A 25,719-nucleotide genomic window follows, 5' to 3' on the forward strand; every position below is an offset into this window, starting at 1 on the left:
GCTGGCAAGCGGGAGTTTTTTCCCGAACGGCCACGAACAATGAGTCACCTCCAGGTGTTTTGATTTGAATTTTTTTTTTTTTTTCAAATTTCAAAAAGAAACCCGGTCCGCTGCTCTCCCGGGGGAGCATCCCTCCAGCGCCGCGGGTCTCCGTGCCCGCCGCGGGAGCCGAGCCCGCTCCTCCCCCTGCGGAGAGAGGGAGCGCTTTCTCGCTTCTTTCTTTCTTTATTTATTTTTTTTGTCGCCGCTCGGGGCGGGCAGGACCAATCGCCGTGCCGCCGCCCGCTCCGACCCCCCCGGGATGCGCCGAGCAGCGCCGGGAGCAGCCCGCTCCACTGCGGGAGGGAACATGAGCTGCCGCCTGCTTTCCCTTCCCTCTCACCGCTGAATCGCTTTCATTGCTAGTTTTTTTGGTTTTTCCGCCCGCCGCCTCTCCGGCTTTTTATGCTCAGCACTGGGGGAGCCGGGAAATTCGGTGGCCGCTGACATATTTTGATTTAAAATCGCTGTCAGTGGACGTTTCTCCTTACGTTTCTCCTTCTGCTCCGGCATCGTTGTCCTGTTCACAGCTCTTTAGGCTTAAGAAGCTTGATTCTCTAAGGCTGGTATCCAAGGGCATCAGTCATTAACACACTGAGCTACATCTGCTTCTTGGCTAAGACTGAAGAAAGACATCTTAAGCTGGAAATCCTGCTCGCTCACTCTCTAGTGCGTACGGAAGGGGAAGCATATGCAGCAGCAGGTTCCTTTTTTTTTTTTTTTTTTTTTTTATTCCAAAGGCTGCCTCACTTTGGAGATGCAGTGACAAGATAATGGAGTGAAAGTCTCTCATTTCCAGGCAAGAAAATTGCAGGAGTCAGATAGAGAAAGGAAAGGAGCAAGTTAGATAGCAAAGATAGGAAAGAGGACAGTGGTAAAGGACTGAAAATAAAATTAGAGGAAACAGGTGGAAGGCTGGCATAAAGCTGGGACATATTTTAGGCTGAAAGTAGTGGTTTTGGTGGTTTTTTTTTCTTTTTTCCTTTTTTCCCTTCCCTTTTTTAAAAGTTTTTTTTAATTGGTTTTATTGTTGATTTTAAATTCTAAGTTGATTTTGGAGATCTCTGCAGTAAACGAGGCTGCTTTAGAGTAGACCAGCTTCCCCAGCGTGTCCTTTTCTCTCTCCCTGCCTGCTGTCTCTGCTGTTGCTGCTGCTGACAGAAACGTGTTAGGAAAGCAGAAAGAGAAAATGCCAGCCATCCTGGTAGCCTCCAAAATGAAATCGGGACTACCTAAACCCGTACACAGCGCTGCTCCAATCCTGCATGTCCCAACGGCCAGGACCATCCCACAGCCCTGTTACCTGAAGTTTGGGAACAAGGTGGAGGTGACGAAGCCATTGTATTCCAGCCAGATTCCTCTCAAATCTTCCAATGGACAAGAAAACGCCGGAGATGGCCTCCCAGCAAGGAAGAGTAGCTCGGTAGAAAATGGATTTGACACACAGGTTAGCAGGCAGCAAATGCTGGGGAGGTGTATGTGAGAATTTATTTCTGTGTTGAGAGTGTGCAGCAGGTTTTTTGGGTAAATAGGAGCGGGAGAAGGGGTGTGCATGTGTGTGTGCTAACATCTGTCTGCAGTGGTGGGATGTTTTATATTCCACACCGTGGCATGTGTAGTTTTGTCAGCATGATGGAGCTGATGCTGGGGTGCTGAGGGATGGGCTGCGTGTGCTGCTTGCCTGTGCTGCCTTCTCCATCACTTTTGCTTGAACTTGGGGGGATTTACAGGAGGGAGGTGGTAGAGATGTTGTTTGTGGGGTGTGTTCTTTGTGTGCTTTCTGCAGGTGCTAAGTGTAAGGGCTGGGTTGTGTGGATTGCTGGTTGCTGTGAATGTGTTTTGTGTTTGGGCATGTACTGTACCAGAGCTGTGTGAACGTTCTGTGTTTGTAGCTGTGTGGGGAGTGAATGGGAGGCAGTGCTTGATTCTAGATCACAAAATGCATGTCATTCAGTGCAGCTAAATTAAAACAGATTATGTAGGAAATGAACACTAAAGTGGAATTGCCTGTACAATGCTATACGTGCATGACATCATAGATGCAGCACATCATCAATACAAGTTCTTCAGATCTCCCTTTTGTCTGTATCAGTCTTCTAATGTATTTTTTATGTATGCTGCTTGCTGTGTGGGGAGGGGAAATGCACGTTCCTCAGCTGGTTTAATTCCTGTGGGCAGGGTGAGGTTTTAGCATGGCTGGGACTGCCCTGCACTGCTGTGCCCGGTGTGTCTGCAGCAGCGTGGGCACAGCGTGGTGTGTTTTACTGTGCTGTGCAGGGAGCAGAGCAGAGGGGCTGCTGCAGCAAGCACCATCGATTGCTGTGACACAGACATGGCTGTGTCACCCTGGGATGTATTTTGGCAACAGCCATATACATTACACGCTGCTTCTGCCAATATCCGAGCCCGGTGGAAGGTGATACCATTGTGCTGAGATAGGGGAATGATGACACATACTCACCTGTTTTTTTCCTTCTTCGAGGAATAATGGATCATCCCTTCCACCTAGATTCTGAAGTGGGTGGCCTCGTAACCCTATTCCCTGCAGACAAGTGTGCCTACTGACTGGGCATGTTTGACCGCCTGCCCTGATTTCGGGAGATGCTGCCGGTAGACAGGGTGACGTGTTGGGATGCTCAGGCCAGACAGATCTGACTGGAGCAGTTCCTGAGGGACTGAGAGCAGGAAAAGGACACAACCAGGCATTGATGCAGGGTAGTGGCAGCAGACAGACCAACCTGTGCATCACATCTTGCCTTTACAAGAGAATCAAGGGCTCTCTCTCACTTGTGCCTGAGTCTGTCCTTGTGATTATGAAACGGCAGCAAAATCTCATTATCTGCTGCCCTTTCTCTCACACATGCCATGGTTTCTGCATGGAAATTTACATTGCTGCAAAAGAGGTTGTTATTCAGAAATACTTTCTCATCTTCTAACAGATTATGCTCACAGAGATTCTGCCAGTGGGAGCTTTTTGCAGCAGTAAGGGCAGCACTATGGTGGTTTTAACCCTTACAGTGATGTGGAACAAACCCCTTTTTTTTTTTGTATCCTGGTGATGAAAGGGTCTTGATGCTAACTTGTTATATTTAAACCGGGAGTGATTTTGGTCGAAGGAATGTCAGATAATGTTACATTTTTAGTTACATCAGCAGCAGAAGAAATCTTAGGCTACTGAGAATGTCTCAGTAACCTCCTCTGGCTGGTAGTCTGAGCAGATGACAAGCACCAGTGAGGCTTTTTTCACTATCCATTATCTTGAATAAACACAGTCATTTTTTGTGGCTCCTATTGATCTAGCTTTGATCCTTCTACCCACAAAAGCATGCAGGGTTTTGACATTCAAGGTGGTCATTTGGACCGTCAGTCTATATCTAGAGGGAGATTTTTCCAGATGTGTTTTATCAAGGACACTGTTCTCTCCTTTTCCCACTGTTCCCTCATGCCAATGGAGGAGGAACAGGATGGATGGACAGCTGCCAGGTGATATGTCAGCAGCTGAAGCACTCTTATCTTGGAAGACCTTCAGCTGCATGCAGCTATAGAAGTGCTTTCTGATAATAAACCTGGTAAGGTTTAGTCTTGAACACTGCACCAGGTCTGAATATCTTGAGAATCTTACTTCTGTGGGTGGTTTATCTGAATCACCAATGTGGCCCTCACCATTTTACTGTGCAGACACCTGGCATCACCTGTGAGAGAGGGAAGTTATATTCTTGCACTAGAATTTAGAGTTTAAATCCACAAGTTGGACTAATTCTAAATGTTTTGGCTCCTATCCTCTGTAGATCTTGGGCCCTATGTGGAAGGACATCATATCCTCTTGTGTGGGTGGAGGGAGAATGAGAGGGAGATTGTGTCATTTGGACCAATTCTCTTGGTTCTGGGAGTATTTCAAGGAGTTGCTATTAATCCCATTGAAGTGGGTCCTTTTTGCACTGCATAATGCAAAATTTAGTGGCTTAGTTGACTGATTATTCTGGAGGAGAGGCTGTGTCTGGTGCATAGTCCAGAAGCCACCATGTGAGGATACCAGACCATGTGCTGGTTTAGCATATTTCAAGCTATTTACACACCACTGCAAAGCTTCATGAGCTGTTTTGGGGCCAGGTGGTGCCTTTCTTCAACCTGATTCCTCAGACAACATGAGCACTGCAGGCAGTGTTCATTAAAGTACCAGTTTTTTTTTAAAGAAATCTGAAAATCAAGATGTGCCACTCACAAATGCGGTATCAGTGAAAACTTCTAAATGTTTTGCTAATTTTGTTCCTCTTGATATAAACTGGATTTTATAGTAACTGGAAGTTTTGTGCCTTAAGGCCTTATAAGGGCAGTGTGTTATTTAAAATGCTGTGCAATTTATAAAAAGCATACTTCAGGGTATTTCAGAAGCTCTTTCCAAAGAAAGGTCTGAGGGTTTTAGCAGCAAGCCCATTGTAAATGCTAGCTGGAAATCTTAGGTCGATGAATCATGGCAGTATCATTCCTATTTTACTGTTACTGATAGACACACTCCATTTTTCCATATTAAATCCCCTGTGTTGTGCACAACAGTATCCCACTGTTGCACTGGTGCTTATTTTGTCCAGTTTGAAAACGCCGCCAATAAACTGTACCCATATTTAGAGAGAATTGTTTTGGAAATATTTAACTTTGTTACCAGAGAAACTTCCGTCGAGTAGATAGCCAGATTGTGATCTCTCATCCGCAAAATGGTATTTCTCGGTGATTCTGAAGAAGTCAGATGCATTTGGCTACTAAATTTGCATTAGTTAAGGTATAAGTCATTGCCTGTTAGGAGTTCGGGCAAGAAGGGAGATGCCATTGCAGGCATACAGTCTGCTGCCATGTCATTGTGAATGTCACTGAGGGAGATCAGGGATTTACTGACTGTGTTTATTGCTGCTATGTTTTATTCTCCAGTTTCTTGATTTTCTTTCTCTAGAGAACCTAAAAAATAATCACTTTGTATCTTCAGTAAGTGAAGCAGCACTGAAGGACCTTGTGAAATGGTTGGTGCCACCCTTCCGCTAAAACACTTCAAGTGTAGGGACATCTGTTTAACCTGGGTCTAAAGAATGTGTGTTCAGCAATTACCTGTACCTGTGTTTCACCTTCAGCAGGGAGGGGTGGGGAAGGACTTGTTATTTCTTTGCAAACTTCTTTGCAATGTTCATTTGCTGAAATCCAGGCGGTTGCCCTCTCCTGGTGAACATGGCAGACAGGTGCTCACTGGGTGGGATGTTTTCCTCCACTTTTGTCCTTCCCCACACTAGGCAAAGCCTAGGATTTCTGGAACTCTTACAGCTCTTTGTGCTATCTGCTGAACTCCTTTTGGTTTCCCTAGACTTTTTTTTTTTTTTAGGAATTCAGTTCAAAACTGGTTAGACATCATTGTCTGAAATCAAGCTACCATGCTCAGCTAGATTTTTCTTCATCTTGCTTTCCCAGTTTGTGAAGATCTTGTTGAGTTGGGCAGCCTGGATCTGGGGTGGTCTAGTTCAGGGGTGTGCTAGATATCCCTGTTTTCTACTCTTACACTAGATTTTTCTTCTAGTGATTTATTTCTTCTTTCCTAATCTGTGAGGATCATCTACATCTGGTGTGTGCTCCAAAAACATTTGCCACACCTGTTGAGGTTAAGAACATCTCACTTTTTTTCCTCATTGCCCAGTCTGTAGTCCAGGTAATGACAAGAGTATGGAAACTCAGTTACACCTCCCTGCAAATAAATGTAGTTGATAGCTATTCCCAGCTCGATGGCACACTGCTGGTACATTCCAGGGAGCTTTTCAGTCAGCTCTGAGCTGCTCTCAAACTGATTAACTTAATAGGTTCTCCCAGTATTTTTCCACACTTCAAATTTAGGCTCCCATCAACTGTTTGATGAGCCACATGTGCCCCATGATCTCTTGGTTTCCCTTCTCTGCCTTGCTCCCCTTGTGCCCATGCCATTAGCAATCCAAATCAAGCCACGTAGTTCAGATATTAGTAATTACTTTTCTATATTTTAATTAACTTCACCAGGAGCCGTTTAAACCTCCGTATCACTGTCTTGCTAATGTGAAGCTTCAAATAGAGAAAGATTAATGGAGCATATTGCAGAGAAATGATGCCTTCCCTTTTCACATGGCATTAGCCATTTTTGTGTGTGATGCTGGGTTTCACAGTTCTAGTGCTGAACCAGCTTGCAGAAGGGATAGGGATCAAGCAAATCTTTATCTGGACCCAATTTAAAGTCAGATGAGCATCGATTGGTTTCAGTGCCATCGCGTGAGATGCCTCAGTGGTGTGAAATTCAGTCTCGCTACGACTGCTGAGCTAATTATAAATGAAATTATAAAAAATGTGGTCAATCATACCGATAGCTTTAGCATAAAAGATCGCTTTTTGCAATTGGGAGAAACCAAATGGGGTCGTGTTTAGGATGTGAACAAAGGATAAATTTTACTGAAGAGTTGGGAGAAGCTGAGAAAAACTGTGGATTCAGGCTATCAAAACAGATAAGCACAAAATAAATTTGAAATTGGTATTAATGATCTTGTTTATATGATTATAAAAGTTGTGTACCTAAGTACATTCCTACAAAAAGGCCCATGCTGTATCTTGCTTTCTGACTGATTTAATTTTTGGACACAGTGTAAGCAATTTGAGGCCATTAAGTAGCCAAATTCTTCTTCTATTTATGATTACAGTGGGTTTGATATATTTATAGATAGATACTGAAAAATACTAAGTCATTGAGGAGTTGCTCCAGATGAAATGTTCCCAGATAGAAAACAATTCTGAAGCTGTTTTATTGTGATTATTAACTTACATTTTTCAGTGATCTGTCTTTTCATATAAAGAGCTACCTTTTCTAATGCCCTGCATTTGAACAACATTTACATTGCACTGTAAATTCAGGAGTTCTGTAATCATTGGGTATTCATTTGGAATATGCAAAGGGTTACTTCAACTCAAAGTTCTATTTGGTTTTTTATCATACTGGAAAATGTTGGGTTTTTTCCTCTTACTTTTGACAGTCTGTGTATCTATCTGTTGGGCTTGAAAATTTGAATATGCTTAACCTAAGAACACTACTTAGAGGTAGGGATATTGCTCTTATTTTATGGAGAGCATTTATTGAATGGATGGCTGAGGCACAGAGAAATTTAGCCAAGGTCAGAATGTCTGCAGTTCTATAGAAAATTACTGGCTAGTCCCCTGATACTAGATTATCTTTCTCCTTTGCTGCTGCTTGTTAACAGTCCAAAATGCTCATGCATCTGGTGTCCATGTGTTCTCCTTCTGTCCTTGAAACTGTTCGTTTACTCCAGCAAGTTGAATTTCTTAATTGAACACTCTCATGTTCTTTGTCCCTCTTTTAGCAAGTGATTTTTGTCACCTTCTGCTGTGACACTTGGTGCACAGTGACACCCAGGCAGAGAGAGGTACAAGGATATTAGCAGAGGAGAAAAACAGGTAGTGGTTTTGAAATCTGCTGGCACTGAACCTGAGCTTTAATTCTCAAAAAGAAAAAAAAAAAAAACAACAAAAAAACCCCCAATTTGTAAAGGGGTCTGGTGAACAAATCATGAACCATTCCCAAGTTTCAAGTATCTTAGAAATACCAAAAAGAAATAAAATTATGAGACCAACACCACTTGTCCTCTTTTTGCTTCTCCAGAGGGTATCAGGAAAAGAAGCCTTTATTTTTTTGAGGTAGTAAGTGTGGATTCAGTTTTGGGTTTTGGAAATTAAGGGTTGGTATTGGCTGGTTTTAATTTCCTTTTAAGAGTCCTTTGAGAAACATTGGCTACTCTGTAATTTCACTTTCCAGATTGTCTCACCACTAGATTTAAATCTCTGAATAATTTGTAGAGTATTTTAATGCTTCTAGCCTACATGTTCCCTGTCCTTAGCAAAGTGGAAGAAATTAAGGAGGTACTCAAATCAATAATTATTTTGCTTGAACTTTCCAAATTTGCAGCAGAATAAATATTGTAAGTGCCGTTTAAGAAGATACTTTTAAGATAATTTGTGAATTAAGCAATAGTTGGACCTTCAATGAAAGGGTGTGTGTTTTGCTCTTGACCTTTTTTCTCATTTGTTTTTCACTTCTGGAGGCTTTGGAACTAAACCTTCTACTTTTATTCTGGTATAAATCAAGAGATATTCTTGAAATTTTAACCCATTAATCTATTTTTTTTTCTTGCAGCAAACTGTAGAATCTCATTCTCCTGAGAAATTCACCTGGCTAAAAATACCCTGCTTTAATATTATTTTTAGAAACATCTATATTTGAAGTATATAAATGGTTAGATATTATGTGTATTATTAGACATGAACTGTTGGTACATTTTGTAACAGGAAGCTGCTGGTTTTCCATTCACCAAGAACTGGAATTCAGTCAAACACTTGGCACTTAGTTATATGCCTCTAATTTTATCTGTAAATTGTTTTTGCTGAAATAGTTTGTGGAAACAGTCTCAGTTTCTTCAATTTTGCAAAGCATAGGCATGGAAATAACTGCTAAAACTTAAAACAAATAAACCACCTCTTAAAATAAATGAGAAAATGGGTCACTTCTTATTTTAAAACAGGCTGAGATCTGAAGTTTTATTCTGATTCCACCTTTTTTTTTTCCTCTTGAAATTATTTTTGGGTGTGTTATCCTTGGATTATTTTTCATTTTAATTTTGGATTATTTTAGAATTGGAGGCAATGTGTGGGAAAACAAAGCATGAAAGGAAAAAATATCCAACTTCTGTATTTGAAAATACACTTTTACCAGGACTTTTTCTCCTGTGTGTGTTCAGTTTTGGACTGTCATATCACCATATTTTGACAAATCTCTTGTTTACTTGCATTTTTTAGCTTGTGCTCATCCCTTGTCTTGGACGTTTCCTCAAGTCCTTTTCCTTGTGTGTTTTTTTTTTTTCTCTACAGCTGTGGCTACAAGTTGCCATATAATCTCTTTCACAGTTGGAAGGAGCCCCTAATTGTCTTTATTTTAGCTGTCCTGTCACTCATATTGGTCCATTCCTTCCATCTTGTCCTTTATGTAATGACAGCCATGGTATAATCCAAAGTGCCTTGGCTTTACTGGGCCTTTTTGGAGAAAGCCAGAGATGTTTGTCTCACCTGCTTAACAAAGTGAGCCAGTTATGTGTATCCAGGCTTTAACATGAAATATATAATCCAAACATACATAAAAACCCTAAACCAACCTTGACAGGCTGACTTACTGTCTGCTGCAGCACTAGCTGTTCTCAGTGCTGGGCTCTTGTTGGCTTGGTTACACTTTATCTGAACAAAAGGACTCAACCAATTTCCCTGATCATTTCTGTGTTCCTCCTCATCTCCCAAGTAACACTGTAGGAGTTGACAAGGCCTTTTAGCCAAAGCAGCTGGAATTTTCAGAGTTGTTTATGAAGGACATCTTCTAGAACAGCTGTCTGAGGACACCTGTGCTTTGCTCTTGGGGGAAGTGGAAGAGGTGTGTGACAGGCTGGAATTGTAATTTTATGTAGTTTGTGTTTCATGGAGTGATGTTCTCAGTTGTGAAGAATGTTGTAGTAATACCTGTTCATTTCACACAGTGATGGGAATCTTCCCTGATATATTATTTTCTGCTGGAAATGCTGACCAGGAATTATTATATTGTCTTTTTCTGCCGTCTATTAATTCTATATATTTGCCTATTGGTAGAACAAAAGGAATACCCTGGGGGGATTTCATGTTGTTGATCCAGCTTGTGTGACATTTTATGGTGAATATGGGCACTGAGACTTTATAATACTTGTATATCTTGAAACAAATATTTAGGAACAGGTTCATTTTTTCTTCAGCCATCTCCACTTGAGCCACATCCACTGTTGGAAACTACAGGTAACTTCAGTACTGACATTTTGATCCACAAAAATCAATGCACAATTTTGATTGTAGCTGGTGGAGACAGTAATTAATGGATCAGTCTGGTAATACAAATTTGATTCCATTTTAAATTATTCTTCATTTGCCAGACACCTATCGATATATAAGTCTTCAAAACGAATCGAAAAATGTCACGTGATGTTTCAAGATCAAATGTGCATTGATCATTTGATGCAACAGCTTAGAAATGGATTTCTCTTTTCTTGCTCAATAGCCAGGGGTCAGTCTGCTTCTCAGGACAGCCACATGTATTCCAGACTTGTCTGGGCCTTAACTGGGATGGATTATTTTGGGGAGGAGTATTTTTGGCATTGCTTTATCTTACTCCTCTGGGATGGGCTCTGGAGCACACAGGTCTGATCCTCCATGGTAATGAGCCAGATGGGCACTGCCAAAGAAAGCTGGCAAAAAGGTGCCAGGGCCTCTAGCATGGAGCTGGAAAGGGGAGGCAGCAGCATCCTGTCCATCCCTACAGAGCCTCTCCAGAGAATTGTAGGGAATTTGCTCTGTTTCACTGAATCAAACTGCTTTCTGTTTTTTGAGAGGGAAGAGCAGTGGTTGCCTAGGATCCTGTTTCTATGCAGTCAGATACCACCTTCCCACACTGCAGCCATGAAGATTTTCCTTTCCTGGCTGTAAGATGCCTTTTGGCCTTTCCCTGGTAGGGCTTGGACGAGGAGGAGTGATTTGTGCTACAGACACATTATTGTGCAGTGGGGTGTCATGCCCGGGGGTCATACCCACTGGTGGTTTGGTTTGTCAGGTTAGATAGAAAGGCAGCTGTGTTATTTATACATAATTATATTTATATATCATTCTTGTGTTACTTTTGACACAAGAATTGATTTCACCTTCCCCTTGTTGAGCAGGTTACCTCCACAAGGAGCCTGAAATAGTAATTAAAAAAAAGTCTACAGAGCCCCTAGACTTCTTAACAGCAGATCCTTCGCTCTCCTTTCACTGTTTCAGCTTTGTGCTGAAACCTAATCTCTTGGCCACAGCAGTGTGAACTAAGGAAGATTTAGCCTTCTTTCTTGCCTCCTGAGCACTCTTGGATTCAGCAGAAGAGGGGTTTGTGTTGAATAAACATAGGTTTTCATCTATTCCCTTCCCAGTCTGAGAAATGTCCATGGGTGTTGGACATGATGGAAGGGATGGATGCCACCCTTGGCTGCTGTGTCAGCATTTCTGAGCTGATGACCCGTCAGATCCACTCAGTGTTTATTAATGCAGCATTAAGCAAAGAGAGGTTTGAAATTTCAGTGTTCCACTGGAAAACAGTTGATTTTTAAATATTTTTTCGGTGGTTCTTAGTACCGTATATAAAAGGATTTTCAACAAATAAAAGCCCCAAGCTTTCCATGCATGGGCAGACAATATCTGTGGTGGAAGGAGGCTCTTGCAAACCATCTTGTGAATAGCTGCAGCATCCCTCAGAGCCATTACCCCCCCTGCCTCCTCCTCTCCTCCCTGACAGCAGCTGAAGTGGCAGGGCTTGGTTTGGCCAGCACTTTGCATCATTTACAGCAATGCTGTTAAAGGCTGGGCTGAAATGGATGGGAGCTCAGCTCATTTGCATGATTTAAAATGCCAGCTCGGTTTAATGTAGAGCAGCTGGTATATACTTAACTCCTTCAGGAGAAAACTTAATACCAGCAGATCGCATTATCCAGGGCTACGCTAGATGCATTTATTTATTTATTTTTCTGTTCCTTCTCCTCGCTGCTCCCTAGTTTGTAAAGATCATTTGTGCCCTGCTGGCCAAGGGCTCTGCTGGCTGCTGGTATTTCTGTGTCTTGCAGGGTTCACAAAACAATTGGTCCCACCTTGAGACAAATACTTGTTGCGAGTCCTGAGCATCCACTTACACACTGACCTTAGCAGAGAGGACTCTAAATTAAGATGTGTCATGGTGAAGGGTGGTGAGATTAGTTGGAAGAGGGACAGGTGTAGAGGCCTGGATTATGTGGATTACTGCATTCTCAATTTCTTAGGGTGAAATTTCAGGGTTGAAAATGGCTAATTCCACAATTATGGAATGAGGATATGCTGGGCCATTCCTCTGGGTGCTGTGCCGGCAGCCAGAGTCACCTTGTGAGGGAAGGAGGACTTGGAGGATCAAAGAATTCCTTTGCTCCCCTGAAATAATTAGCATAACCTCAGTGAGAGGATGGAGGGAGCATAATCTTTTAATACCAACCTTTCTCAAAATTGACCTTGTCACAGGCAGATTCAGCCTCTCACAGAGAAACAGATGTGTGGCAGAGTCACTCTTACTGCGTCAGAAACGCTGGCACAGGATCTCATCCCCTGCCAAAATTCTCTTTGCCTTTCCCTGGGTGATCAGCTGCCAATGCCAAAGACTCTGAACGTGCCTTTGGATGAGCTGTGGGATATTGATGGACTTTGTAGAATCAGAGCTTCCTTAAGGCACTTATAATGGAGCTTTCTCTTCCTCTGCAAAGTCTCTTCTGTCAAGCTCGAGCTGAGTTTTCTCATGAAACAACATTGCAAATGGTCACTTTTGAAGACCCTGATCAGTTTCAAGCATGAGCCATTAAGCTGGAGATAAAACATGTGTTAGGTTCTTTAGACACGGGTGAGTCCTTGGGGGTTGCATCTCAAATTTGAGTGTTTCTCTTACCCTTTCTAAGCCTTTGTGTTAGCCAATACCATGTAGTGGCTCAGTTGATATCAGTGCTGTGGTGGATGGGACAGGAAAGTCATGTGGTACAAGAGAAAGGACAAGTCTCCCCTAATGAAAACTGATTATTGCCTTTTTTGTGTCGTGAAAGGGAAACCACTAAGAAGATGACCTCCTGTAATCTTCTTCCATGAATGTAGGCAAGATAAATTGTCCTTGGTGATGAAACACTTCATTCTTTCACCTCGTTGTTGCCTATGTCTAAGATCATTTGCATGCCTGCATGCTGTGGAAGATTATAGCCCTGCATTATATAGGCAAATTATTTATGTTGTAGTGTATGTATACCACAACTAGGTTGAACATCTGAATGTTTTTGATGTATAACATGCAAATAAATTCAGCCATCTGAGGAAAAGCCTTGCTTATGGTTAATCCTGAAGGCAGAAAATGCAGTTACATGGATCCATCTTTTAAATAGACAGAAAAGAAACCATTTTGTGAGACAGTTTAGAAGGTTCCTTTCTAGCTGAGGTAGAGCAGTGTGGTTTAATAATTGGTTGTCAGGCACCAGGTCAGAACTTGGAACAAACAAAGCTGTTTGTATTTGTCAAGTCTGACTCCAGGCTTCTGGAACAGGAGCAGATTAGCCAACTTTTCGTTTATGCTGTGTGTGAGAGCTGTCTGTGACTTTGTAAATCCTCACCCATGTCACTTGGGTGTCTCAAGTATTGTTTGTTCTCTTTTTATAGCTAAGGGATTAGTTTATTTATTTTAATGCTTTTCCATTGGTTAATACAAACTTTTCAGGGATCCAAGCTTGACCTCTAATGCTTATTATTTCATTCCTTGCTATTTTCCACCACAGATATTTTTATTTTGCTGTTTTTAGGACTTTTCCAACTGGCCAGAAGGTTAGGAAAGCCAGTTCCACCAGACTGGACATGCTGTGAAAAAGCTTGAAGAAATGATAAGCCTAGTTTTTATGGCACCCACCCTCATTTTGAGCCGTGCCTTTCTGCCAGGAGGGGTTTCAGTCCTAAAGGGCAGGGAAGGGTGCAGGATGAGTCTGTGAGCCACAGGCCATCGGCATCATTGTCACCTCCTTGCTGCCTGCTGCACTTATCACCAGCAGCTCCCTTATCTGACAGGTGTTCTGCTGAGATAAATCCATTATAATTCCAAGCTGCTCAGGTAAAGTGATACCTGGAGCCACGAATTACCTTAAATAGCTAACTGTGGATTTCTCAACCTTCATGCATGTGTGATCTGCTTTTTTTCTTATTGATCTTTCTTCTTAAGGTAATACTTGAATCAAAGCAAGAGATACTCGATTTAAAGCCCTTTCCACTAATGATTTATGGATTTGAATAAAACTTGTGAAAATAGAAGTCACATTATTAGGAGAAGGTTCTCAGCTATAAACAGATATCATTACTTTTGGCTGTGCCTTCTGAAAACAGCAATTTGTCCTTTATTGCTGAAAATAATTTAAAGAGAAGATGAGAATTGTGCTATTTCAAATTATAATGAGGAGTTTGTGGGCTGTGGGTTTCCATCTGCACTCCACTTCCATGCCATCTGCCCACGAGGAGAAAATCATCAGCTGAGAAAATAGGAGGATGTCCTGCATTTAGGGAGCCACAGAACCACCAGTTACACACAAAACCTTGTGAGATTTGTAATGGAACCTGTGCCTGTGGTAGTACTGCTCTGAAAGGGCAAAAAGAAGTGTAAAAAAAGGCCATTGCGATTTTGGAGGATGGAAAAAGGAGATTTTAAGCCCTATGAATTGCATGATTGACCACGTTAGTAGAAGCGAGGAATCTGCAGAGTGTTAATTTGTAGTATGTAAAGCAGCTGAGAACTATCTGTGAAGGCTGAGATTATGCTAATTTATGCAGTCCACATTGCTACTGCAGTTTAAAAATAGCTTCTTTTCTAGAGATCTAGAGCTACTGCAGGTTGGCTTTGCATTTAACTCTGCAAATTTTACTGGTTTGAACACAGAACAAAGCCTGACTTATGTGGTCTTTTTATCTCAGAATCACAGAATAGTCAAGATTGAAAGATCCAGCTTCCCATCAGCCAGGACCCCCAGGTCCATCTCTGTGGCACTCCTCTCCAGCCTCTCCCTCCCCAGTCTGTCCATCCATCCAGGGCTGCCCATCCCAGGTGCAGAATCTGGAATTTCCCTTGTTGAACTTCATGGTTGGAGATTGCCCACCCTCTGATCTGTGGAGGTCTCTGCAGAGCCTCCCTGCCTCTGAGGGACTCAGCAGCTCCTCCAGCTCTGTATCATCTGTGAAGTTGCTCAGTGTCCCTTCCAGTCCTGCACCCAAGTCATTTATGGAGATGTTGAAGAGCACAGGGCCGAGGATGGAGCCCTGCAGAACCCCACTAGTGCCAGCTCCCCAGGCTGATCCACCCCAGTCACTGTCACCCTTTGCATTCAACCTGTGAGCCAGTTGCTCATGATGTGTTTGTCCAGCTGTGTGATGGACATTTTGTGCAGAAGGTCACTCTGAGAGGCACTATTGAAAGCTTTTCTGAAATCCATAAGATTGCATAAACTGCCTTCCCTTGATCAAGCAGGTGGGTTATCCTGTCACAGAAGCAAATCAGGTTTGATGAGCAGGCCTGTCCCCTCAGGAAGCTCTTGCCATGCTGTCTGGAGCAGTGCAGTGCTTGCTGCTGCTCCCCTTTTTGTGGGGCTCTGGCTGGTTCTGCCACCCTGCATTGCTTCCATTGAAGAGGCTGAAAGGGACATGTTGGTCCTCTGGCTTAGGAAAGGCACAGAAGTGTTAGTGGATGCTGTGAAGAGATGCAGAGTTAGACCTGAGGCTGAATGCCCAAAAGAATGAAATCAAATTAAAATGTGTTTTGGGTTTTGGTATCTGGTTTTGTTTTGCAGAGCTCAACACCTGCTGCTCAGATATGTGGTGTCTTGGAGTACCTTGGAGAGGTATTTGGCTCATCTTCTGACGCCCTACATGTCATTGTTTTGGGTGCTTATGGGATGTAAGGAGCAAAAAGGCAGGGGGGGAACCTCCACGTACTAGTTCTGATTAAAACCAATTTTCAGGTTGTCATCTGAACTGCTTTTCCAATGAGTGTGGGTGAAAATGAGAAATAAGAAATGTATTGCAGCTGGAGTCAGTGGCTAATTTTGTATTCTGATTCCGTATTTTAAATTCTGAAGGAGCTAGAATGAATTTTGCAGTTCAAGTCATAATTTAACTTTATGAATAGAATTACAGACAATACTGGAACTGAAAGTAAAGACCAAAGCAACTGGGGACAAAAAGTCCTAGTGTGTAACTTGCGTTTCAGCAGCTGTTCCTCTGACAAGGAAATGCCAATGGGTTTTGCCTACTAGAACATAAATCCATCCTAAGCATGAACACATTCAGTTGTAGAAGTCTACAGTGATGGGTGGAAGCCAAGAAAATACAACTCCCCTTCCTCTTTTTCTTCCACCACCTTCAGTCACATTTCCTTTCCCACTATTGGGATGACACTTTTGATAAAAAAGCTGATTTAACAAAAAGTAACAGAGAACAGTGGTTACAATGCAAATTATTCCAGGTTCTACTTTAGGGTCATATAAAATGGTTTTTGACCTAGGTCAGTGAGTTTCATCCAAGCAGGCCAGGTTAGGGAGGGAATGGTGATCTCAGTGGTGCTGGAGGTGGAAGTTCCTGGTGGTCTGCGGTGACTGAGCACTTGGAATTGTAAATCTGAAAAGCAGGTGTAGACCAATGACTCAGTTTTGCTTACCTTGTAATTCCACACAGGGCACTGGTGAGGCCAAATCAGAGATGTAACTTTATATATTAATGTACCTAGGATTATATTCTTCCTACAGCTCCATTAAAAACAACAAAAAATCACAGATCTGTTTATCAGACTGCTGAGATGTTTAGAAACTGTAGTCCTGGGATGCTGGATGAAGCCAGATTGCTCTTTGATTTCCACCATCCTCATTCAGTGTGATGTCTGCAAATTGAGTTTGCAATGGCAATTAATTTCTCTACACCAAGCTACCTCTGCCTGTTGACTGAACTTAAATGGTTGGTAAAGTAAGACCATACAGCTCTAATTCACTCACATAAAGAACTCCCTGAAATCTAAGACATATAAGCCACTTTTTGGATCTAGCTTTCTGTTCAAATCCAAGCCTGGTGTACTTCTGTTCTGTACTTCAGGTTATCAAAAAGTTGGATTTTTTTTCTCCTGCTTTTCCATATTTCACATGGCTTGGGGCATATGTGCAGTGTTTGGGTAGGGAATGAGTGGAGTCTTGCATGCTGTTCCCTCTTGGAGCCAAAACACATGGAAGGGGTGTCAGTTTGCAGAAGTCAGTGTATGTGATGGATATCTGCATGAGGCAGCGACGCCTCCAGCACAAGGAAAAGCAGGATTTGCCAAATGGGAAGTGTCACTCATGGGTTCTTGGGAGCTGCTTAGGTTGTACCCAATCTTAGGACTATCTCATGAAGCAGGAATAGCTGTGTGGGTCCTGTTTATTATAGACGGTTAGTCTGACGCTGAGTTTAGATTAAGACAAGCTCTGGGTCGGGCTGAGTGAAAGGGAAAAGGAGAATAAGCAGTTTGTGCTGCTGGCTTGCTTTGGGATGGGTTAGCTGGGCTGCTATTGCCACCTGGTGGTGCTGGGCAGAACCAAAGCACACCTCATTTTTCTTTGCTTTCCCGGTTGAGTTGCACGGTATTAAATAGCCCTTGGGTAAGGATTAGATTTATTATAGATAATTCTTTCGGTGGAGAAAGAAAATCTACAATATTTTATGACTGCCGTTTATTTTAGGCATAGCATCACCAGATTCTGAATTGCCAGATGCCAGTACTTGTGTGGCTGGAAACTCATACAATAAGTATGATGGATGAATCCAGAATCTGCCTTTTCTGGTACAGAAATGGAACAGGAGATAATGTGATGTCCTCCCAGCCTCGGAGTGTCACCATCAGAGACACACTTGGAGCTGGTGGCATCTGGAAGCAGAGCTAATGAACATCTCTGAATTGCTTCAACAGGGTCCAGTCACTGCATTACCAGGGCAAATTTGATTACCATAAGTGATTAGTGTCTTATCTCGCTGAAATTAGTGCATCATTATCGAGTGATGACTTTTTGCACGTAATGTGACTTAATTGTCCTTTCATTATAAAGGGTTTTGTTGCAATCTTTTTAGCAGGGGAATACAGATTAAGTTGTAGCTACCAAGAAAAAAAAGGAGATCACTGTTCAGTCCCTCCTGTTCAGTGACTAAGCCACACTCTGTAGCTCAATCTGTAGATTCTCTGTCTCTGCAAAACATCTGCATCTGCTGGAGCATTTCAGAGCTTTATAATGGTTTCCAGTGAAGTACTGACATAGGTTATTTGCTGTGAATCTAGCAGGCAGCACTTTGGAGCTCAGATCAGCTTTGTCATGTATGGAAATTTGATCTGACCTGTGGTAAAGGTCTGACCTAAATGTCTCTTTCCCTCTGTTGTAGCTGCCGTGAACTGTGCTGCAAAAATCTCTGTTTTGGGGAAAAAATGTAAATCCATTAAAGTCACAACTGTTTGCTTGGAATTACAACTGAAAATTTTCCATTGTGTTGTCAGGGCTGGAAGTTTTCCCTGGAAGAGTTCAAGGCTGGGCTGGATGGGGCTTTTAGCAACCTGGTCTAGTGGAAGTTGTCCACTATGGCAGAGGTGCATGAACTAAGCACCATGGCAGAGGTGCTGGAACCAAATCTTTGATCCAAACCATGATCCTTCATAATGAAAGAAAAATAGTTTTAATAGAGGGAAAAATATTTCTGAAGCAGCTATACTGTCCTTATGTCTATCATTTTTGGATTTCCAGTTAATATGGCATTTTAACAGGACCTGAAATACAACTAAATGGTGCCTCTTTGTGTGCAAAGTCCCTTTCCTTGTGAATATGAAGTGCTAATGTCACTTGGCTCTTTCAAGCCACCTTCCCACTGTGTTTTTGCCTGCAGGAGAACCATTCTGACTAGAAAGTGTAGTTATTTTGTGACTTGCTGTTCTGTATTGTTCTCAAGGCTTATTAGATTCCTAGTCTTATTAGCAGTAATCATAATTTTGCCTAGAAGCAGTTAAACCAGCAGGAAGCAGCACAATTTTTGTCAGTCAGTTGTTACCAATTTTAGTTATTAATTTTCCGTGAAATGGAAGCCAGACCTTATTTCTCATGTGTGATGGTTGCTTTGTTTTTTCTTTCTTTCTGGTTTTTATGTGCTGAATCCTCACAGGATTTGGAAAATGAATTGGATCACAGTGGTACAAATGCTGCTTATGGTGATCCCAGATTGTAATCTGCAGTGAAAGGGGATGAAAGGAAATATATTGAAGTGTCTTCTCATGCAGTCTCACCTGCACTGTTCAGTTTAGCCAAGGAGGTCCCCCACTTTTTATTGTCCAGGAAAGCTCTGTGTCTGTGAGAGAAGTACATATGAACAGCACACACAATTTTTGGAAGGCATCCTCAGGCAGGTGTCCCTTTTTACCTCACTCTCTTCCCTGCTCTTCTCCTGCCTGTTCGTGGGACTTGGATGAACCAAACCTCAAAGTTTCCAAGGCAAAGGTCAGTGCAATGCTGCTTCTTTTGGGCCAAGTGCTTAGAGAGTAAACCAAGCAGCATTAATAATATTTATCTGCAAAGGAAAACTAATAATAGCTTGTTCTCAGGTTTATTTATTTTTCCTACTGACACTGGTGAAGTGCTGTAACAGTAGCAGCAGAGAGTCTTCTTTTTTTTTTTTTTCTCTTGGTCTGTGATTTGAACTCTGTGTAGCTAGACTAGGGATTGGAAACCAATCTTGTTTTCAGAGGCTCATTGCCTCTGAAAATAACATTGTGCTCACAACTAGCACATTTTAGGATATTCAGAGCATAGTTTGACACTGTTTTAAAATCTCTAAATAGCTTAAAAGCAGTATTATAATCTCCTCCTTGGAGCATGGCCTGACACCAGTGAAAGAATACTTAATAAAAATAAGAAATGTTTAATTTCATATAATCAAACAGGTCTGATTCTTTTGTACCTTGCAGCTTATGTCATTACTAGTTACACGAGTTGAATGTGAAGTTGAAATGCTAAATTACATGGTCAAACTTAAAGGGAAAGAAGAGTCAGATCTCATAAATCTTAATTGGATTTTTCTTTTTTTTTTTCTTAAGTCATCATATTAAGGTACATTGAGAGCAGGCCAGCAATAATTTTTAATACTGAGATATGAGCTAATGAGACACACAAGTGATAGGAAATGGTGCAAGTAGGGGGAAAATTGCCTTGTATTTTAATATAACTTTATAACTGAAAACCTGTTAACTGTTTAAGTGGATCCCAGACACAATGCTGATGTTATACTCTTAGAGAGACATTTCAAATTTGGATTGATAACTGAGTTATCTTAGTAAATGCTAATTATTGTGTTCAAATAAGACTGGGCTGTAGGTCATAGTGTAGATTGGGCCAATTTGGGGAGCAAATTAAACTTAACATGCCTTTCTTTGCCCCATCATGAAAATAGAGAGTGATTTGAATGGTCATAAAACTCTTTTTGACATTTATGGGATGAGGATGAGCTCTGTTCATTGGTGCCATATAAGGTGAACTCAACAAAATGCTTCTGGTTGTTTACAGAGAGGCTTGCTGTAGCTTTTTTATTCATATTTTCTGTTTATCTCATATTTTGAGATACAAAAGAATAACAGTTTCAGTAAGCCATGGGAGTCATTCTTAACAATGATAATATAGGGGGGGATAATATTAAATTGAAAACCTATTTTCCTAGCTCTGTGCTATTTTACTAATCCATCAAAAACATAAACCAAGTTTTGTAGCAGAATTTTTGTGTCTGTTTTCCAGCAAGTGATAATCCCTTCAGAATACTAGAAGCATTAATTGGATACCAACTCCAGGGACTAGGAAAGCTTTTCTTAGATAAAACTTGTTTTCAGGACCCCTACCTTAGGCAGCTCATCATTTGTTTACCCTTTGGAGGAATCTCTTGACTTTTAAAGTAGTAGGAATAGATTGAGATTTGGCTGTCTGCATCCAGCATCATGAATAAGAATTTGCATTTCTATTTGATACAGCCTGGAGCACTCTTTCATGATAAATATCAGCATCTTCATTTCTTTCTTTGTCATTAGCATTTCTGTTTCAGTCTTTAATTTCAGAGTACATGGACAGAGTAGCTAAGTAATGTCTTTAGTTGACTTTTAGTCTGCTGCAAACTTTTGCTCTTTAATAGGTCTGATTTTTTTTCTCCCTAACTGACAAGATTGATGATGTGGTAAGGTGAAAATTGAGAGAAAAGTTGAAAGGTTGAAAGCAAGTGGAAAGGATAATATTTGAAATTATAAAAAAAGAAGATGAAAAGCAGGCAAATTTTTAGGAAAAATTACTTTCCAGTCAATTGACTTAATTTATGATATATATTAATTTTTTTAATTAAATCAAAGAGTAGGGAGGAACATGAATTTACTTCTTGTTAATTCTGCTATTATCAAACAGTAGTAGAGCAAGAAAAGTTCCAGCTGCCCACAAGTGCAGTGAGCCAAGAGGAGTCTGGCAGAGGAGGTGAGGGGAAAGCAGGTGGAAGGGAGGTACAAAAGAGCAGAAGTAAGCTGGACAATTGGAGAAATTTTTACTCCAACGGGCTGATCTTTTAAGATGTTGGAATACTATGGAATGGTGCACTGCAATGTGCTCCACTACGCTTTGAAACTCCCAGCTATTACACATCTTGTATGCACGTTTCTGCCCCGCTTTTATCTTCAGCATTCAAGAGATTATCAAAGGACACAGGCATTGTACTCTGTCATTGAGGCTCTAATTACTTAATTCCTTGTATCTTTGTTTTGTAATGCCACATTAGTGCTGCTCTGGCTGCAGCCTGTTGTTCCCCCATGAGTGTTTTTCTCAAAAACCTGAGAATTGAAGAATTGAAAAATTGAAGAATCAGTGCGTTCAGCTCAGAAAACTCTGAGTGTGCAGAGGAATTACTTTCTGGTATGTTTGATCGTATCAAGTAATTGTGTTTTTCACAAGTGTGTTCCCTGTATTAAAACCAAACAACAACAAAAACTCCCAAAAGACACAAAACAAAACAAGTGTTTCTCAGTTTCTCACTATAGTTTAATTTCTTAGCTCAGGTAGAAGGTTCACTGAGGGTACAGAACTCTTATGGGAACTTCTAAAAATCCTTTTTGGTTGGGCTGCTGAATGAAATGTGAATTTATTGGAGAGAGGAGAGCCTTGTTGGGCATCCAGCTTGGGTACTTGAGCATCCCAAGCACAGGAGCAGGGTTTTTCCTCTGTTTCTATATGTCCATTAATTTATGATGTGTGGGCTTTCAAAACCAACTATTGTTGTGCAGCAGATGGAAATGTGCCTTTCTCTAGTTACAAGCTTGCACTAAGGGCTTTTCTTCATCCTGTAACTTGCCGTTTTGGGTGAGAGATGGGATCTACCCCAACACTGCTGTCCCTGGTGGTGTTGGTCCTTGACCAGCTCTTCTGGAGTAAGAAGTATTTATCTTGAAAATCCTAGACTGCTTTTCATAACCTGTGTTTATATCTCCAAATTGCTGCCTTCAGGGGGCTGATTCTGGCTGGTGACTGAAAGGGAGGTGATGCATCCCTGAAGTCATCTGTGCCTCAGAGGCTGGGGAAGGGGACACTCAGAAAAGGGGATTCTGTGGCATGGAAGCTTTCAAAGCTGATGGTCTCATAAACAACCAAAAATTAAGGGTTAGTTAGTTTATCAATCCTTATTAATCCATTAACATTGTTCCATGTCATCATCGTATCAGCAAGTTTGGAACAAGCCTGGGCATTGTGTTTGCTTGTTTGGAGCTGAAGATGCAGGTTCTGAAGGCAGTGCTGAAAACTTAAATGTGAGAAGAACAGCCCCATCCCGAAACTTCTGTGGACACTGGAAATACTTCTTTGAAATCAAATTAGTTTTGAAGACCTGATTATGGCATTTCCACCACCAGCAGGTTTAACTGCAGCTGTTACAGGCAGGCTACTCTAGGGATTCAACTCTAAATAGATCCCTAGGATGGCCTGGCTTGGAAGGGACCTTAAAGATCATCTTGTTCCAACCCCTCTGTCATGGGCAGGGACACCTTCCACTAGAGCAGGCTGCTCAGAGCCCCATCTAACCTGCCCTTGAACATTTCCAGGGATCCAGGGGCAGCCACAGCTTCTCTGGGCACCCTGTGCCAGAGCCTCACCACCCTCCCAGGGAAGAATTTCCTCCTTAGTATCCAATGTAAATGTTCTCTCAGTTTGAAGTCATTCCACCTTGTCACATGAAAAGTTTCTCTCCATCTTTCTTGTCAGCTCCCTTCAGGTACTGGAGGGCCTCAATTAGGTCACCCCTAATAAATGCACCCCCAATAAAGTCATTATACATTTAAGTACTTCCGTATTTGTATGCATACATAATTTCAAAATATAAATTTCTACTCAAATCTACCATACAGGATCTTTGGGTCACAGAACTTTGTGCTCTTGAATTTGCCACCACTTAATTTAAGGGTGAAGTATAAAGAGCTTGGCAAAAGGATCTGGTGGATACCAGTTGTTATCAAGTGTTCCAGGTGGCTAATCAAGGCTGTGAGTAACAGCTATTTTTTAATTAAGTCTTGGTATGTGTTCTTTTGTGGGACAGGTTTCAAAAATTATGGTGGTGAGAGATCTTTTGTTAGCACTGAGCAGCTTTGTCTACAGACTAATTGAATCAGTTTTTTCTTACCATTCTGCATCTGCTTAAGTAGAATTGCTTAGTTAATTTTAAATTCTTGGTGTTCAGGGCAGTTGGCAAAGACTCAGCAGAAACAGAGCAGCTAACATTTTCCTGTCTGTATTTTAGTCTGCCTACTAAAATAATATGAATCAAGAATAAGTCTCAAATATAGTAAGTCAAGCTATTTTTGTTTGATATCAATATTTTTGTTTTTTACATGTTGGGAAACTGGGGAAGGGCATGTCAGGTCACAGAGCTTGGGAGTGTGGGCTGGGATTACATTCAGAAAGGGCAGTGATGTCTTTGGATTATGGCTAAGATTTTTGGAGGAGGATCCATAGGTTTCCTGGATTATTGTCCTTTCAGTGACCACTTGGACACTTGGGTCCCTCAGACCGTGGCTGGAATTTGCTCTTTGTCAATGGTGTGGCCTCGTTAATAACATCTGCATTGCCTAACCAGTGGGTATTCAGTGTGCTGGTATTTTTGTTACTTTAACAGCCTTTTTCCCCAACACATTGTGTTCTGAATCTAGAATTTAATTTTTTTTTTAAAAATCCCCCCAGACCCCACCTGTTTCTCGGTGCACTGGTGAGCTGTTGAGTACCAGCAGACTGGAACTTGGGATGGAGCACAGGAAGCTTTCCACTACTTTTATATTCCTTGAAATCCTTGAAGACTGCTGTGTGTTACACTGGGTTGCTGGCAGGAGCCAGGGGATAGTATAGATCTGAGGTTGGCAGGAACAGATCTGTAGCTGTAGCTGCCTGATGCACTTTAATGGGGAACTTAGAAATAACCTTTGGTGATAGACAGCAATAAACGTGATAATTCCCTCTGGCTTCCTCCATAAAACAGTCCACATGACTTCTGCTGGATTGCTTTCATTTTTTTAATTAGTTCACGTTATGATCTCATATTTGCCCTCACTCTTCTCTGACAAATGAAATGGAGCTGTTTGAGTCTTGTCTTGTGATATGCATTTTTCAGTCCATAAGTCATTCTCGTGGCTCTCCTCTGAAGCCTCTCCAAAGGTGAAACCTGTTGAACTGTTCTATGCAAACAGCACTAAACCCAGCAGGTGATAAAGCCTGTTCTTGCTTGATAACCACCTGTTCTTGTGTGCAAGTGTTGCATCACCCCAATAACCAGAGCACAGACCCAGCATCCTGATGGCAGCACATTGCTCTTTCCAGATGCACTGAACACGTGGAGAGTCATTTGCTCTCTGACATTCTTGGTTTATCCTTGTTACAGTATTGCATTTGCTGTGTTTTAACACCTTTCCATGGTTCTAGTTGGTATAGATGAGTTTCTTTTACTTTGATCTGACTCTTTTTTTTTTTTACCATTTTCTTCTCCCATTACTGATGTGCCACCAGCAAATTTCCTAGCCCCTTCTAGGACTTGCTCAGAAAAGTAAGGCTGAGAGTTATTCCTGTGAAACACAGTCAAGCTGCTTGACTATTGCTATTTTCTTAAAGATAATTTCCCAGTTATCGTATATTTTTGAACCATCTAACTCCTTTCCAGTCCACCAGATGTTTGCTGGGTTGATTTATTATTATCCTGGTTTTCACTGTGCCAGATGAAAATGAGGCAAGAGCCTCCCCACAGAATCTCATCTGTGTTATCACTTTTGTAAGCTCCTGTGAGCTCAGCAGAAAATACCAGTTTAACAAGACATGTTTTCCAAGGAAAGGATCCTTATTTGCCAGTAATAATACTATCTGCTTCAGCTGTTGATTAATTGAGTTTCCATCTCTTTTTGTGTTTCTTTCTGGGACTGGTGGGAGGTTGTGACTATCAAGGCCATCTCATTCCTGTTGAACTGGTACCCAGCACGAGCTGTCTCTGTGTCCTCCAGAACCTCCCAACAACTGCTGAAAATCAGGATTTACCATGTGGGCAGCTCCTTCATTGGGTCCTCTGATGGTACTATTCAATGCAAGGCGTCTCATCTGCTGGTTTAGAAAATGTTTAATTCAGAGGCTGCTGCTCAACACCATTTTGAGGGCTTTTTTAAAATGAAAATTGTTCAGCATCTGTTTTGATTCCATGGGCTACTCTCCTGTTCTCTCCCATGTCATGCTTAGCAAAATACTAAGCTTCAAGATTTCTAAGATGCTTTCAACAGCTTCAGGATTTCTAAGATCCTTTCAAGATTTTAATTTGTAGGTATTTCCATTTTGTAATGCATGAAAGGAAGCCCTATGAGCTTACTGTCATATAGTAAAAATAAATAAAAATGCAGCTTTCAGTGGACAGAAAATTAGTCTTTTTGACCAAAATGCATTGAAAAGCAGTAATAAAATTTTC

At 41.5% G+C, this 25,719-nt stretch overlaps 1 protein-coding gene across 2 annotated transcripts in view; it reads left to right on the forward strand.

Annotated features, from left to right (window-relative positions):
- The first annotated feature begins 339 nt into the window (after positions 1-339).
- Positions 340-25,719, forward strand: part of NAV2 (neuron navigator 2) — a 194,214-nt gene continuing 168,834 nt past the window's right edge. For both annotated transcript variants that reach the window (XM_085063238.1, XM_085063239.1), the window contains exon 1: positions 340-1,486. In XM_085063238.1, the coding sequence (XP_084919364.1) occupies positions 1,229-1,486 (258 nt within the window). In that variant the 5' untranslated portion in view covers positions 340-1,228. The remainder of the gene's footprint in view (positions 1,487-25,719) is intronic.

This window comes from Lichenostomus cassidix, chromosome 5 (genome assembly GCF_008360975.1).
Source record: "Lichenostomus cassidix isolate B80296 chromosome 5, HeHo_3.0, whole genome shotgun sequence".
Taxonomy (NCBI): Eukaryota; Metazoa; Chordata; class Aves; order Passeriformes; family Meliphagidae; genus Lichenostomus; species Lichenostomus cassidix.